The sequence below is a fragment of the Fringilla coelebs genome (genome assembly GCF_963513975.1).
Source record: "Fringilla coelebs genome assembly, chromosome: 3".
Lineage (NCBI taxonomy): Eukaryota > Metazoa > Chordata > Aves > Passeriformes > Fringillidae > Fringilla > Fringilla coelebs.
In genome coordinates, this window is record NC_140030.1 from 27,001,830 (window position 1) to 27,017,099 (window position 15,270).

Genomic DNA, 15,270 nt, shown 5'->3' on the forward strand with positions numbered 1-15,270 from the left:
TATAAGTTAAAATATGAACGTCAAGTCTAAAAGGTAAACTGATATATTAAATTCACCCCCTGGTCAGAGAGGGAAGGAAAGAGAGTAATTACAGTGAAGCCTAACATTTGCTTTGTAAAATCAACGATATCTGAGTACTCTAAAAAAAATGAATAAAATGAATGTAAAGGAAAATAAAGAAAAAAATAAAATATCAAGACAAATTTATCTAACATGTATCCAAATATGTAGTTGAAAAATTAAAATTTAATGTGCTGCTGATTAAGGGAGACTTAGTTTAAAATGCAGTCAAGAGTATGCTTGGCCTGTCCATCAGCTTAAAAACACAAGGAATGCCTAGTGGTAAAAACAAATTATGATCACCCATGCCTGAGGTGGATTTTAGATAAGATGACAGAAACATGCAGATGTAGTTGGAGATCTCCACTAAATTATTTTTCTTTGTTGTGATTAAGAAAATAATACAGCAGGAACTGAAGTAATTCTCTGCCTCTTTCATAGACAAACTAAGCAATGAAAAAGCTTAAAGATGTACAACATCTTTTGCCCAGTTTCTAGTCTTCCCTCTTTTCTAAGTTTAATTTGGAAGGATATGCTTGTTTGAGATCTCAGTTTCTTTTCTTAGCAAGTGATCATTCTGACTATTTAACTTTTAATTGTAAAAAGTCATGTAGAACTGTTAAAGATGTACTGAAAATATGGTAATGGAGGAGAAGATAAAAATCTGCTGTGGCAGATTCTACAATGTGTTTATTTCATATCAGATTTGTTGGAATTTGAGGCAGTATTATGACATACCTGGCTTAATAAACTAATTCAACAGTGGAAAAAATTATTTCTTTTAAACTGAAAGACTCAGACTGTAGAAGGAAACAATGTTGAGAGCATGAAGAAATTTTATGGTAAACATAATGTGGGGGAAATTGTAGAAGTCATACTTGACTGTAGTGCTTTCTAACAGGGTTGTTTATAGTGTTGGATCACTTAAAGACAGATATTGGTTGGTGAGTTACTTTGTAATTGTTGCAATGTTACTTCTGTAGTTGTTGCATCTGTTTTTGCAGTGAAGAGGCTGATGGAAGCCTCTTACAGATTTTTGAATGTGTAAGAGAAATATATTTCGTGAACTGAGGAGAATGCTCTCTATACTTCAAGCTTTTCTTGATGGTGAGCTCTTCTTTTAGCCAGACTCCTCCTGTATGTTGCTGTGCTGTAACAGTCTCAGTACGTGCTCTGATGCTCCAGGAGCCAGTGGGTGGGAGAAGTTTAACTGAGCCTGACTGGGACTTGCTCTTTTGCCTCATTTATGAACACTCCTCACTGGTTCTGTGTGCATAATATTTTTCATATTCTGTTGCTTCTGATTAGCTACCCAGCGGGAAAGCCCTTGAGAATTGCCGTGCGATGGGAGCCCGCTCGGTATGTGCGCATCTGCTGGGAGCCTTGCCGAGGCACCGGCCGCTAGGGTTCAAGGGGAGGACACAGCTGTGTTCCAGCGGAGTAATGCATTCTTCCTTTGAGGGGTTAGGATTATCTTCGGAAATAAGTGAGCATGAAAATCTTAACTGTGATTTTACCTGTACCTCTGGCTATTTTTCCTGATGTTCAAAGTGTTTCAAATGCAAAATAAACTGTTCAAAATTCATACACTGAAGGCATTGTGGAGGGGAAGATTTTTTTTCTTGCAGCAACTGTTTTTAATGGCTGTCTAGCTAAAGAAGTTTATTTTTCATCCTCAGTCATGCAGATTTTACACTTTTTATAATAGGTAATCTAGTAATGTTAGAAATAACTTTTTAAAATAGCTTGGTAGTGTTCCAATTATGAAAATAATCACAGAGTGGTTTTTTGAAGTAGGTAAAGCAAAATTTTGATTTTATGTATTTTTCTGGCATAAACTTTGTATGTTAAAAATGGTAGAACAAGTTCTTTAAGATTAGATTTTGTGGTAGTAGTATTTTTATGCAAGCCCCCTGACTTTCTGATGCAAAATTTGGGTAGAACATATACTTGATCATAGGCTCATGCTTCAGGAATAAAGCTTTCAGTAAAATTCCACTTGAATTTTCTCTGCTGGCTACTTAAATCTCATTGAAGGTGTCTGTGGCCACTGCATGTATAGTTGCTTTGACAGTTACTTCTCAGTGCTTTTAGTGTTCTGAATGGCTGCGTGGTAGTCTTAAAAAACTGTAGATAATATTTTTCTTCATCACTGAAGACAGGTTAATTTCTGTCAGGGATTTTTGTATTAAGAGCTAATGTTCTTAGGCTTTGCTTCTTAACATTGCTTTTTATGAAGTGATCATCACTGGTTTGGGAACAACAATATTTGAGTAACAAATATATAAATGTTCTCCTATGCAGAAAAAAAACTTGGGGTATGTTATTGTGCCTTCAAAACCTCTGCCACTTTTTAATGTTGGATGCAGAAGGTTTCTTGCATTCTCACAATATGTAGGTGTTCTATTGCAGTGTCACTGACACTTGTTAATGTCAGGGTTCACCGTAATTTTATCCTGTGGCTGTTGCTCTTGTGCTCATGTAATGGTAATATGAAAAAATCTGTCATTACAGGAAGGTGCTTTAAAGTACTGTATTGGGGCATTTGTAATTATTTTCTTACTTGGAGCTACTGCATCTCTTGTAGGTTATCCTGTGTAGTATCAGATTGTTGTAACTACTTGGTGTAATAATAAAAACAGATTATACAGTGCAGCATAGTACTTACTCCATTAGTGTGCTTCTTCATTAGTTGCCAGATTTGAAACTTCAGAAACCATGTTTGCTGTTATAGGTGCTAGTTGGTGCGGTGTATATGCAGTTGCATTGCATTGCTTGATAAAAGAAGTCCATTTTTTTGGTGAGAGTGCTTTTAAGTTATAACTTGCTGCTGAAGTCTGTTATCTCTTTACTAAATGCATGTGATTTATCTAAACTTTCCTTTGCTCTGGCTGCTTGGTCAGTAGAACCTTGTGTGTCAGACTACTTTGTTGTGTAGAAATTGTGTGTAGAAATTGGAAAGATGACATGCTCTGCAGAGACTCAGTTCTATACCTGATCATTGCTTTCTTCTGAGCTGCCCTATGGGAGAAGGAAAAAAGACTGGCATGTTTGAAATTAAAACCCCAACAACCCAAAACCCAACAAAACCCCACAAACCAAAAAAGCCCCAAAGAAACACCACCCAAACAAAAAAGGAAACACCGTTTGTGTTAAACCTGTAGGTTTTGTAAATTTGTGAAATAAAATGCGCAAATAGGGTTGAAATGGTACCAGAGCCCTTACGTGTATCTGGCTAGGATATTCCCAGTTGATTGGTAAAACAGAAATGCCCCATTAATGTGTCTAAGGAAGCATACTTAATGTTCTATTAAGCATGAGTAAGTCTTGGATTTATTTAGTGGCAGGTTGCTGGAATAACCATTTAGAAAGTAATTCAAGCACTGCAAACTCCAATTCTCACTTGTCATTTTCCTTTAATTAGTGTGTTCATTCTAAAAAAATAATTATCTCACGTGGGAGGAGGATAATGACAGAAGGAGCAGGAAAGTATTTGTGTCCCTTTTGCTGTTTCCAAAAGCTTTAACAGCCTTGTGTGCCAAAAACTGGCCTTTTAGAGTATCCTGTATGTCAAATTAAGCCAGGCGGTACTGCACTGCTCATTTTTCTTACCTGTCTGATCATATTTATTATAGTTATCTTTCTCCATTTCGAGGATATGCTAAATCAAAACTTCCAAAGTGTTTGGTTGACTTTTTTCCATTCTTAGTTTTCATGTTTAGTTATACATACTTAATAGTTAAGTCTTTGCTTCAGTACTTCAGCAAAGAAGATCTAGGAAATAAAGAATTGCTTGTAAAATGTAGTTGCCATCTTTGTATACAAGATCCTTAGGTAGACTTCCAGAAGTTCACCTTCTTCAAAATTGAAGTTTCAAAAGGCTCCTCCTTTTGATGCTAGCTCAGAATTCTCATGTACTTGATTGAGATCAGATTTTCGTGTAAAATTTATGTAATTTTATTGACTGTATTGATCAATGAAAAATAATAGCAATAAAACCTTGCTATTTGAAAATACTAACTTGCTATGAAGTACCTGGTAGTTGCTCTTTGAACAGAAATACAGTTCTTCTCAGTAGTACACCATATTAACAGTATGGCAGGCTCTGGAACCTTCTCAGCTCCATTGATGTTAGTGGAAGCTGACATCACATTTGTATGTTTAAAAAGAAGAAAGTCATGCTCACAGTGCTGCTATCTCCAGGTTCACTTGTTCTTGATATCCTCCTCCTCTGGTGTCCTACCTGCTTGGGCTGGTTCAGATTTAAACAAATTTTAGAAAGAAGCTGTTTAGTTACCTTTATTATTCACACTCTGTAGAAGTGTCAGCATTTGGATGCTGATAGAGGAGATTAGCATGGAATTTCTTCTAAAAATAATTAGGGAATTGATTTTTAGTTATGCAGTTGGCCATACTAAGCCATAAGCAGTTTTTTATTTGTTTTTATAATTCTTAAATACCTTAAGCATTCTTTATAAAACACAAGAGCCAAAAAATTTGCTGGTGTCTTAGGTGTTTTACAATTTGTAGCTTATTTTCTTATGGTATTTTTCTTGTCTTTCTATAGGGCTGAAAGACACACAGGAGTCTTCATGGATATAGTTGATACATTTAACCATTTAATTCCTACTGAACAATTAGATGATGCCCTATTTCTAGAATCCAACCTGGAGAATGAAGTCTGTGAGGATTTTAGTACAAGTCAAAATGTCTTAGAGGATTCGCTGAAGAACATGCTCAGCGATAAGGATCCTATGCTAGGATCTGCAAGTGCCCAGTTCTGTTTGCCTGTTTTGGATAGCAATGACCCCAATTTCCAGATGCCTTGTTCTACAGGTAAATCTTACAATTTTTTAAGATTACAATTTAAAATACAGTTTCACTCTAGTACCAACCCTTTTTCATAATATAGAAATAATAAGTTGGGATTTCTGTTGCCTTGCTTCCCTTTTTCAATACACTTCACACATGCCTGGCATGTAAACTATGTAGTGTAACAATAGAGGAAAGCTCCTTACGTGGATCAGAAATAGCCTAGGCTTTGTCTGTCAGTTACTCTCAATGAAAGTCAAGATTTGTTTAGTGTAGGTACTGGGCCTGATCACTGAAGTCACTGGTTCATTTAAAAAATACCATATTTCTGGATTAGCAAAAGAGTTATACATATTACTGCTCTGACCTGGGGGTTATTCTGTTAGTGCTAGGCCTTCTGCAAGCTGTTTCTGGATTCTGAGTGTTTTGCTTTGGTTGGCTTCAAGACCCTGGAATGATAATAAAATTATTTTTTTACTGTTTGGAATGCTTGATTTGGGAACAATTTAGAGCAAAGTTTTAAATAAAAATAATCTCAGAATTTATTGAGTAATTTTAGAAGATTGAAAAAAAAAGATAATCCAATCCCTAAAATTATTAATATTTATGAGGAATTGGAATAATTACACTGAATTTGATGCTAGAGACAAAAATATTCTCTATTCTTAGTAGTGTTCTTTATTTGACTGGAAGTTTAAAAAACATAATTTTTTAGCTTCATTATTAGAAGTGTTGTAGATTAATGCAGTTACATGGTTATATCAATATTTTATGTTTTTTTACTACAGTTTATGAACTGTTTCTGAAAATCTTTATAATTTCCTTATATAATATGTATTTTACTGTTACTAACAGACTAAATTTTCACCTTCACTAAATTAGGCGGCATTACATAATGGAAAACTGTAATCGAAGATGATATTGATTGAGGCAATGATAAAGTGAGCTATCAAGCCAAAACAAAATAGTTGGCATTTTTTTTCCTACTTCAGAAGAACATTTTTGAGGCCATCCTTAATGCTTTGGTGTACTCTTGCAATGGTCTGTATTCCTACGCATTTTTCTCTGTAACCTGCCAAACAAAAATCATATCCCTCCTAATATGCATAAGACCATATAAAGTACACAACTAAACCAAATTCCTGTCACGTGCAAATTCTTTTGTTATATTGCATCCTGTGCATCGTCCAGCAAACCTGTACTGCATTTAAAATTCTTGAATGAACTTCCAGGGTACAGCTGGATATTTTGGAAGGTATGGAGAAACTTTCAGGTGCTTCCTGGCATGTATTTGTCCTGAAAGTGATCAATACTGCAATAATTAATACTATTACTACTTAAATAATCAAAAAATTAATTTTAAGGTCCTTAAAAATACTTTAATGAATGTATTTATTTGGGGGCTACTATTTCAGGCTGTCAGAAGACTAAGGGATTCAAAGCTGATTTGATTTATGAATTTAATGTTTTGTTTTTAAATCTGAAAGCACCAGTAGAGCCGCATTTCAGTAAAGAAATTAAAATGTATAATTTGGAATTAATGTAGGTATCCAAAAGAACATGAAATGTTCTTGTTGTTGCTTGTTCTTTGTAGGTCTTGATAAGAACTGTCCTTATTCTGACATGGTAGGACTGCAGTATGTGCTTAAAATTTTTTAGTTAAGAGTAATGAGTGTCAGTTTGAAGTATGGTTTCTTTGCTTGTCTTTTTTCCTTGAAAGTTCATATAGTTGTGATTTATTTGATTTATCTGACACTGTTGGTGATCTAACACTGCTGATGTAGTCTGTTGGTAAGAATGCGGTTATTCAATATGGTAGTACCCTTTATATGAATTAAGCCATGCAAAAGCCATTTTTCCCAGTTTAGGTGGAAGCTCAAGTTCAGTTTGTCTAAAAAGTAAAAAAGCATAACTCTGCTGACAAAACTTGCTTTAATATATTCTGTATTTTGCATAACCCGTGCCTAGACTATTAAACAGTTTCAGAAAAGGAACAAAGTGCTCATGGAAATAAATTCATAGGACCAGCAAAAGACAGATTTATCATATTTGATGCTTCTTGTATTGTAGAATTCTGTTATGTAGAACTTTTAAAGTGGCGCAGATTTCATGCTACAGCTTACTTGACTGGTGTGAGCAAGGAGAAGAGATAAAGGTAGTAATAGTTAAACTGAGGACAGTTGTAGCTAAAATGGTAATCAGGTCTAGATAATATGGAGGAGCAGAAGGCATGGCTCCCTAATACTTCTTTGAAAGCAGATTTGAGCTGAGTTTAGGAGTAGAAAACCTATGCACAAAAAAAATACTATCTTTATATGCCTTTAACCTAACTGTGTAAGTGTGAAATTTCTTACGTGGGCATGAATATGTGAGAAGGGCTCAATTCAGGCCTACTTCTTACCCACATGCCTGCCTTCTCAAGATTGTGCCATTTTCTTGACTTTATTTTGGAGATCATGTATTTTTGTTTTCAAAAGCAAAAACTCTTCTCTTGCTCTTAAGTTGGTTTTGAGTGTGGGTTTGCTTCCTGCTCTTTTTCTTACTGCTGCATGGACATCAGTTTTTGTTGGGAGTTTTTTTCTGGCCTGATCCAAAGCTGTTACTCATCAACATGTTTTGCTGAGCTTTAGGGTTTATATTGCACATTGTTCATCAAGAACTAAGCTTTTTGTTAATACTAAGCTCTTTTTTTGGTGAGTTACCTCTTACCTGACTGTATATGATGGATACTGGTAGCAATTGATTGTATGTCCTTTAGACAGTTTAAGTGCATGCCTGTAAGAAATACAGGGACATCTATCCAGAAAACACAGGTTTTGTATGTTGAATTATAACTACATCTCTTGGGGAGAATAGTAGCATAGAATCATAGAATGATGTGGTTTGCCAGGGACCTCTAAGGGTCATCTAGTTCAGCCCCTCTGCAATGGACATGTTCAACTAGATCAGGTTGCTCAGAGCCCTGTTCAACCTGACCTTGAAGGTTCCCAGGCACGGGGCATCTAGTGCCTCTCTGGGCAACCTCTTTCAGTGTTTCACCAGCCACATAATAGAAAAAGTTCTCCCTTACATCCAATCTAAAGCTACTCTCTTTTAGTTTAAAACCATTACCCTTGTCCTGTCACTATAGGCCTTACTAAAAGTCTGTTCTTATAAGCCCCTTTTAAGTATTAAAAGGCTGCAGTGAGGTGTCCACATATTCTCCAGGTCAAACAACCCCAAGTCTGCCAGCCTTTCTTCAGAGGACAGGTGCTCCAGCCCTCCAGTCATTTTTGTGGCCTCCTCTGGACGCGCTTCACGAGGTCCATGCCTTTTTTGTACCAAGCATCTCAGTCAACAGTACTGGCATATGACAAATAGAAGGATTGTGACAATGGATGTTTGCTGCCTATCTACTGATAGGCAGAACTATATCAGTACCAATAAAGCAGTCTCATGTTTATCTCTTGGCCTGAATCCAGATTGTGCTGGATTGAGATAGTTTCTTTAGTTAGGTGGCAAACAAAGTTGGTCAGACAGAGACCAGCAGAAACCAAAGACAGAACAGACCAAACTTGCTGAGCTTGCTCTATAATTGCCACTGAGTAACAGAACGGGGTTAGAGTAATGTTATGAGGTTATCTTTTCAGCTTTGATTGAATAATTGCATATTTAGAGAAGAGAACAAGATTCTTTGTGGGTGATCCTGGTTATGATCAGAGGTAGACATAACTCCGTGACTCTCACAAGCTGAGTAGGGTAGAGGTCAAATTATGCTGAAATCCTTTTAGAATGTGTTAGTGAAGGGTGACTGCTGAACTATAAAGATGTAGTTAGGTTGCTGGTTTATAGAGCTAAACTGAGGAGAATGCTGGTCTTAGAGCATGTTTAAGTTCTATTACCTCTGTGAATCAAGGTACAAACTATCCAAGTCTGATTCACTGCAGCTCATAGGAGCTTAGCAATTTTGGAGGGCTCTTCTTGCCCTGAAGTAGGTATCAGCAGAAAGATATCATGTTGATAGTAGAAATTGATATAACTCCTCTCCTTGCCAGTTAAAGGACAGAATTGGACAAAATTAAACTTTTGAGAAATAAATTAAATGCAAATTCTTGAAGCAATCAGAAGTGTCACAAATCATGTTTTAGGTGCCTCTCTGCTTCTTTTTGTTGGTTTGATTGGCTGATTGTTCTTACAAGCTGTGCATGACCAATGTAGAAAATTATATTGTGTAGAACAGCTCTTGGCCATCTTAAATGTTTGAGTGGTGTGAGTGGGTGTGGAAGCATGCTTTTGGGGTTGTGTTGATTTTTTACCTTATTGAGCAATTCATTGGTAAGAAGCGGAAACTCTGAAGTTTAGAATATGACAGAACTCTTTTAAGAGCAACACACTTATTTCAATTTTGAATGGTACCCTAAAGATAGGTGTTCTGTTTTGTTCTGTTCTTGCTGGAAGACATGCTGGAAGCTTATCCGCCTGTGAACATAGCAGGTCATACTGGTTGCATGCCAGTGAGCTAAATAATTTAGCATTCATACTAAATTGGTAATTCTTGGTAAATTAAATTGGTAATCACAAACAGTATAGCTTTTCAGGATGTCATTTACTGGGGTAGTTTGATTTGTTATAATACAGGGAATGGAATTTTAATTGCATATCATCTGGAGACATTTCTAGATTTCATATTAAGATCAAGGTTTTAACTAATTTAGTTTATGGGTATGTTTATCAAATCGGGAACTTACCATAAATGATAAAGAAGACTGATGCTGTAAGAATCACAAAATGTACAAAATGTGTTAGGGACATCTTATTAATTGCCCTTTTTCTTCTGTCCCTCTGGATTGCTGCTCGGAAATTTTTTCTCTAAAGTGCAGTCTGCTTTTTCTAGTTTTAACCTGTGTTTTCATGAGTATTGTTAAAAGTAGCATTACCTCTGCTAAAATCATTATTATCTACTGAATCTTCGAAGCCAAACCAATTTTTCTGACTACAAGTACTCTTTTCTTTAGCTGGCATGATGTCTGGCTGTGTTAGGCATTTCAGGCTTTTTTCACTAAAACCAAATGTACATGTATTTTTTTCCTACATTTGAAGCAATTTTGAATGTAACTTTGAGATTCCAGAATTTGGTTTACAGTTGTTTCTCTCATGCCTTCCTTCTTCCAAGCTGTCCATATGAACAGTTACACAGTGTTTTATGACCAAGATAGTAAGTTTTCTGTTTAAATTTACTGTATTGGCACTGAGAACCTGGGGAATATTTATTTTGTGCCTTTTTCTGTTTGTGGGTGGCAAACTACCTCTATTTCCCAGTGTAGGTCCTTCTGAAGTATTTAGTTGTGCCTTTGGATCAGTTTCATGGGTGGAAAGAGGTTGGATCTGTACTAAGATTTGCAAAGCAGTTTAGATTAGCTCTCTGATTTTTAAATACATAATTTAATAAAATTATTTACATACATATTTAATAAAATTAATTAATTAATTTACATTAAAGTGCTTGGTTTGATGTGTTGTTTTTACTTTGTTGTTGAAATTTTTCTGCTCCTTATTTCCAATGTAACAGGCATGGGTCACTACAAAACCACTATTCAGTAAGCTTGTGATGTAGCTCCATCTTTTTAATAAAATGGGCATGCAGTCCTCTGTCAAGGTACATGCTGTATTAAGTTTATTTATCCAAGTTGATTTTCATATATCTTTATTCTAAAGATTGTAAAATTACCTCTTAACAGCACAGACATTAATGGAGAATGGGGCAAGTGTTTAGTTAATATTTCATGTTATTTACTGTGGTTCTTTTCTTGCACTGGACAGTCAGCTCAAGGTACTTGCAGGCAGATTCTCAGTTCAATGGGTTACAGTCAAACTTTTGTAAAACAGTTGGGGTTTGATGTTTCCTTATGTAAGTTACACCATCAGTCATGTAATTTCTCTTGAAAATATATCTTCTTTTAACAGAAAGTATTTTTAATCTTGTTTCTTGAACATATGCATCACAAATGTCAATAGGAAAAAGGTTTCTTACAGAAAGTATACCATCCTCATTTTGTCAGTAAGTCTTGAGACTTACTGACAAAATATCAGTGTCTTTATATGTTTTGTTGTTCACTGGAGTTTATTAGCGATTTTGAAGGCTTACCTAGGCAAGTTAGTCGCTGCTTTAGACTGTAACTGTTCTTTTCATTGAAGAATTATGTTACATCTCTGTGTTGTTGTTCCCATGTAATGCAGAAATTTTACAATGTTCAACCATTTCCATATGATCGGTGATGCTTATATGGAATCTACTGTGGATTTGCGCATTCCTGCCATTAGTGTGATTCAGCTGGACCTAGCGTTTTACAGCAGTGCAAAGCAGGAGCAACAGTGATGCTCTGTTTGGTGTGGTTACCTAAGCAAAAGAAATCCAGGGCTAACATCTACAGAGAAGAAATTTATTTATACACTTGATATTTACCTTGGTCAGTGTGTCAAAAAGCTGAGGATTTCTGTCTTAGTTGTGGCTGAAAATAATGGAGGAGAGTCTTATGTTAATAAAAATAAAGATTTATAAACATCATAGTTTTTGATGATGTGTTTAGGGGTGTTTCCTTCTCCTTACCTCCTCTTTCACCAGAAAGTAAGGCTTGTTTTCTTAAGTTTTGCATTGCTAAAAAATTAAAAAATGTTCATGCTTTTGTTTTAGCATAGGGAAAACATTGCTTTAAATTTGCAAGTAGAGTGTTTTTACTGAATGTTGTTCTGTAATGGTATAACATATATAAAAGGGAGTCAGTAGTACAGCCCAGCAGTTTGGAAGTTTAGATACTTTGCAAGTAACGGAGAAATTCAAAATAGTAAGGTGACGGTCAGTGGTTCCTTTTCCAGTATAAATATGTTGTACTTTTCTTATTTGCAGTCTGTTCAGTTGTACACTGGTGTACAACTCTTCTATTCAGATAAGTTCTTTCTTTATTCCTTTTTTGTTTTTTCCTATTTTATTTTTTAAATTTCTATACTTGATGCTGAGATAATCTTTAGATATTTGTTGCTAAGATCATCTCTGCTTTTTTTGTTCTTTCTGATTTTGCTTTTGTTGGTTTACCTTTCCTAGGGTTATTTCTTTACCTCCACTTCTCCTTCATAATTTACTTTTCTAGTCTTCTTTGTATCTATTGCTGTTCTCTGTCATTTTTCTCTTCCCAGCAGGGTCTGTGTGGAATGCTCCTCATCAGGGGCCTCATGAGACTGTCTTTACTAGCTGAGTTGTAGCTCAGGTGGTTTGAAATTAGCAAGATTCTGTGCTTCAATTCCTCTGTAAAATTAAAGCTACAGCACAGAGTCTTGTAAGTATGAAAATACTTTAATTCTAATATTTCACACTGTCTGTCAATAATGGACTGAATGTGTCTCTTGTTATTAATAAAGGAGGGTGTAGAAGTTCCATAACTTGAGCAAGAACGTTGTAAAGCCCAAGACTCACGTCAGCCCTTTAATACGCTCCAGAGTTATTTCAGAAGCTGTCCTAGTAGTTTTTATTTTTCATGCTGTCTTCAATAGTTTAGTAATTTAGTTCTTGCAGAGAGAACAGACGTGGATGTGACACTTTTGTCACAGTCTGTTCCCAAAAGCCAGTTTGTGTTTTGCAGGAACACTATGAAAACGCAAACACCAAAGTGCAGAGCTGCTGGGAGCATACAATCTTTGAGAACACAAGAATGGGCAGCTGGAGTTAGAGTGAGGGTCCTTCTCATTCAGGTTTCCATCTTAGACAGTGGTCAGTATTAGATATTTACTGGGAAAATGTCTTACAGGGCAGTTACGATGTAATTTTTTTGACAGTGTGTCTAGTATGTAGCTTATAGCAAATAAGTGATTAAGGAACACTCTTGAGTGGAGTAAGACCAAAGTTATCAGCCTCATGCACCTTGCATGTGGTATCTGTATGTTTGTAAACACACAGAGATATAAAGGTGGCTCTGTGGATTGGAGAGTGGAAGTGGACAGTAATTTCCACAAACGCTTTTCCTTGTAACTGATGTGTACAATGCAGTAACTAAAAATAATGGTTACAATAAAATAAATGACCGTTATTCTTAAGCTAACAATAAATTGTTAGCTTAAGAAACTCCTAGCTTTCAGCTCCTGGCACCCATCTTGATTATAGAGGTTCAGAACGCTGATTGCCTGGTGCCATGATTGGCCTTCCTTAAGAGGCCTATAAAAAACTTTCTAATATTTGAAATTCTAACATGTTGGTCGGTTACTTTATTTTTTTCAATGTTTTTTTTAAATTGCAGTGATAATCTGACTTGAGAAGGATTGGGAGTTGACAGATTTTCTGAGCTGGTCTAAAAATTCTAGCAATTTTTAATTTAACTTCTTGCTCTTTTACTTTTCTGATCGATGTGTTAATTTATATAATTTTTAAGTAAGCAATTTTTAGAAATTTTTAGATATCTTATATGTGTCATGTGAGTTTATCTTAAAAATGCTTCAAGGTTTGTGTCTTAGTAGTGAAAAACAGGCATACTTGATTGTTTGGAGTGTCTGTTACATTTGTTGGACTTTCCTACGTGTGTGCAAAGTCACGTGGGTGTTTGGCTTGATCTCAGAAATTTTGCATCCCATGGGGACCTGGATTCATTAATCACACATAAGATCTTTAAATAGGAGAGGCTACCACCACAAGAACCAAATTTAGAGCAAGTGAGGAGAATGGCTGGTGTAGTGACCTGACTACCTCTTAGGAAACCTGTTTTCAGGAGCAACCTCTGGGACCTTTCTCAGGTTAGTGGAGGATAGGAGTTCACCAATGACAATGTTCCCTGTCTCTCCTGGGAGTGTAAGTGCTTGCTGCACTTAAAGCTCTTCCAGAAAGACATTGCAGGCAGAGATATGTGATATGGGTGGGGCTGAGAGTTTTAAAATGGTATCCTGTCAGAAAACTGATTTTTTTACACTCTGCACTTCTGGATCAGCTCTTTCTGCTGTTTACCTTTCTTCACTTTTTCTTAGGTGGGAAGGGACAGTGAGGGGCAGCTGATCCTCTAAGACTGGGGGCCTTCCTGTGGCAAAAAAACCCAATTAAAATGTGAGTCCACAAAAAGCTATGAGGACTATCTACAGAAGTTTTAAGCTGTGGGTGATAGCTTCTTCTACACTGAAACTGCCTCACGTGGGAATTTTCTGTCCTTTATTTCTTCATTTTTTTTCTCTTTTGTTTCATTTCAGATGGCCAATTTATTTATTTTTTAATGTCTCCTCCCCTGTCTTGCTCAGCATTACAGCTGCAACACTTTATGATAATTTTAAGTTTTAGGCTCTTTCTTGTTTGTTTGTTTTTTCCAGTTATTGGTCTTGATGATACTATGGATGAAGAAGGAGTTAAAGAGAGTGGTAATGATACCATTGATGACGATGAGCTTGCTTTACCTAATAGGAATTTGAGAAGCCGTGCTGAAGAAGCATCAGTCGCATCACCAAGGAAATCACCACGTTTAATGGCACAAGGTGATTATAGATTGTGTTTGAAGTTAATCAAATCTTTAAATTTCCACTCCCAACATCTATAAATTTAACTTGGTTGTGTGAATTCCAATATAGAAACTTCCTTTTTCATACACTGCAGGTAGAAGCTGGCATCCATAGGGTATGAGCCAATTAGAATTCCTCTTTAATAAATATTTAGTGTCTTGCTTATGGTCATTAAGCTAATTTTTGAGATTTGGATCCTTTTACCTGCATAAGATTAGTAATGTGGTTCTTCATCAACAAAAGCATGATGGAGTTGCCAAACAGCATTGGAATATTAGGTTAGCATGTCTCTATTTCCAGTTAAAGTTTTGATTCTATTTTTATTTGCATATTCTCTTTTTACTTTAAATTAGGTTATAGTAATTGCAGTCAGACAGTCTTTAATCAAAATATCTCAAGATACTTAATATTGTATTAAAATATTTTAATTCTTTCTGCTAGCTAATTTATCATAGTTATGGGTTTTCTAACTTGTTGAACTGGAGTTATTTACTGCTCTGCTTTTGTCCCCTATAGAGCGAGTTGAGTTAAAAAGATAAAATTATTTAATGTGGCGATGAGAATTTAAATAAGAGCCTGTGGTACAAAGCTGGTGATAATGCTGTTTAGAAAGCCACTGGAATGCTTACTTGTTTAGAAAATATAAAAGTTGTCATCAGGTGAGAATATGACTGGATCTCAGATTTGTAGACTGTTCTCTAAAAGATTTTTAAACTTCAGTTATATTTCTAATCATAATATAGCTTGTGCAATTTTTGTTTGAGGTAGAAAAGGTTGAGAGGTAGAAAAGTAGAGTTAGTTTTGACTGTCTTTCTATCATCGCTTGTGTTTTGTATGTACTAAGAAGTTCCGTAGCTTTTAGAATAATGGGATTTTACATCCAAACAATGTCAGTGT

The 15,270-nt window shown here is 35.7% G+C and overlaps 1 protein-coding gene across 3 annotated transcripts in view; it reads left to right on the forward strand.

Annotated features, from left to right (window-relative positions):
• Window positions 1-15,270, forward strand: part of PHF3 (PHD finger protein 3) — a 50,621-nt gene that overhangs the window by 5,145 nt on the left and 30,206 nt on the right. The window contains exons 2-3 of one of the 3 annotated variants that reach the window (XM_084203426.1): window positions 4,628-4,896; window positions 14,188-14,349. In XM_084203426.1, the coding sequence (XP_084059552.1) occupies window positions 4,653-4,896; window positions 14,188-14,349 (406 nt within the window). In that variant the 5' untranslated portion in view covers window positions 4,628-4,652. Of the gene's footprint in view, window positions 1-4,627; window positions 4,897-12,045; window positions 12,183-14,187; window positions 14,350-15,270 lie in introns of all 3 variants that reach the window. The other 2 variants (XM_084203424.1, XM_084203425.1) reach the window with 2 other exon arrangements.